At 33.3% G+C, this 1,939-nt stretch overlaps 1 protein-coding gene across 2 annotated transcripts in view; it reads right to left on the reverse strand.

The window, feature by feature from the left end:
- LOC145246810 (UV radiation resistance-associated protein-like) overlaps positions 1-1,770 on the reverse strand; it is an 85,754-nt gene extending 83,984 nt beyond the window's left edge. The window contains exons 1-2 of one of the 2 annotated variants that reach the window (XM_080108629.1): positions 1,750-1,770; positions 1,308-1,543 (exon numbers count right to left, since the gene is read on the reverse strand). In XM_080108629.1, coding sequence (XP_079964755.1) covers positions 1,308-1,382 — 75 coding nt within the window. In that variant the 5' untranslated portion in view covers positions 1,383-1,543; positions 1,750-1,770. The remainder of the gene's footprint in view (positions 1-1,307; positions 1,544-1,749) is intronic. The other variant, XM_080108630.1, reaches the window with a different exon arrangement.
- Between the last annotated feature and the right edge of the window lie 169 nt (positions 1,771-1,939).

Genomic DNA, 1,939 nt, shown 5'->3' on the forward strand with positions numbered 1-1,939 from the left:
GGGCGCCAGTTTTAACTTTCCAATACATCGGTAAACACTGTTTTTCGTGCTGAATAAACATGTTACATTAAATAAAAACACTAAAAATGTATCCAGTTAGGTAGAAAAATAACTTATCTTTGATAACATTTGTTATATTTGTTTTTTGACAACCCTTTCGAATCTATGTCCACGTTAAAAAACGACCCTGGTGTCTAACTCTGTCCCGTGGGGAGGCATTGTAAATAGGAACCCTTTCGAATCTATGTCTCTCTCTCTAGAAAAAAAAAAAAAAAAAAAAAGTTAGCAGACACCGACAAAATTATCTGGCTAATATCAGAAGGGTGCGTGTCTTCACGGCCTCAGAGGGCTCATTCTCCCCGGTATTACCTCCTCTTCCGGGATGAGGTAATACCTAGCAATATTGGTTTATTGCCAATATCGCATGAAGCGAACTCAACGGGAGGTGGGGCAGGAGGGGAAGTGCCAAGAGTCCGATATCAGAGTAAATTTTGCAGCTATTTAGAACCCCCTCCCCCTTTTTAAGGGGGGGGGGGCAGATTCTCCCCTAGAAAAGGGAATTTATGACTAACACTGGTACGGTTGGAGGCAGGTAAATATGCTATAAATATAGAATTAGTATATTTTGGGGCAGAAAGAAAATTATACCCGTGGCGTGGGGTCAATAAAGAGTCAGTTTCGAAATTTGATTCGGAGTTTCACGAGTTTGAAAAAGATGTACCTGAAAATAGTCCGGGGTTACATCGGCCAAAACGTTACGAATATATAACAACCAAGATGTTTGATAGTTGTACAGAATATTATCCTCATACAGGACGTATTTATATGATGGGACGTCGATTTTTTTTAAGTGGGTGTATCAATCATTTTCCATAATAGCAGACGCGAACAAGATAACAAAAATAAGCCCAAAAAATAAATTAAAAATAATAATAAAAAAAAAATGAACAAAATAGTTTTTAAACATTATGCTATCTTTAATTATGTTAAGAAATGCACTTTTGAACAAATTCAAAAAAAAAAATAGTATTTTTCCTTTTTTTTTTCTTTTAATAAACGACACATCCCAAACAAACTGCAATGGTGCATTAAGTGCAAGTAATTCAGGTAACTTCATCATAAATATAAAAGACCAGATAATAAACTAGGATCACAACATACAGGAAATAAAGATTATACTCAATCTTAAAAACGAAAATGAATAATGCTCTTGTAAACCATAACACATGGCCATTTGAGAAGAATCTCATTTGATATGCAATTGTAAAAAGCGAGGGACCAATCGAGGATGAATGGAGATTACTTACCTGTTGAGTTGCCAATTCGAAGACACTACTCACGATGGAAGCACTATCACTAGCCATTACCGAAGACAGTTGCATCTATATCTACTCCCATGATCGTTTCGCATCACTAATCGAATTGTTAGCACCAAAACGGCAACTACTAAAGGCGGAGACGGCCACCATATTTGTTATGATGGCAGATCACGTGACCTAAAGGAGGGAGGAGGCGTAATCATCATCGCTATCATCATCATTAACTACAATTTAAAAACAAACTTGAACATTTAGAAATTATTTAAAAATAATTAAAACATAACTTCATTTTAATTTTACGAATTATATAACAATTAAAGAAAAATATGGTAAAAATGGCGCAATCCACACTGATAAATATATATTATTTTATAATTATAGTAATTTAAATCATTTGTTATTATAAAAAAATAGCTCAAACTATAATTACCAATACTACAACTACTACTACTCTTTTACGCCGACACGTACCATTTTTTATTACTAGTTATAACAAATATTGATAATAAATTACTATTAGTTAATAAATAATTTAAGACATGTCCCGAATACGAAATTTTAGTATTTGGTATAAAATAATATTTAAAATTTTGATTTGACTCATATTTGCCTCTAATATT

This window comes from Euprymna scolopes, chromosome 24 (assembly GCF_053919585.1).
Source record: "Euprymna scolopes isolate OS-2025 chromosome 24, ASM5391958v1, whole genome shotgun sequence".
Lineage (NCBI taxonomy): Eukaryota > Metazoa > Mollusca > Cephalopoda > Sepiida > Sepiolidae > Euprymna > Euprymna scolopes.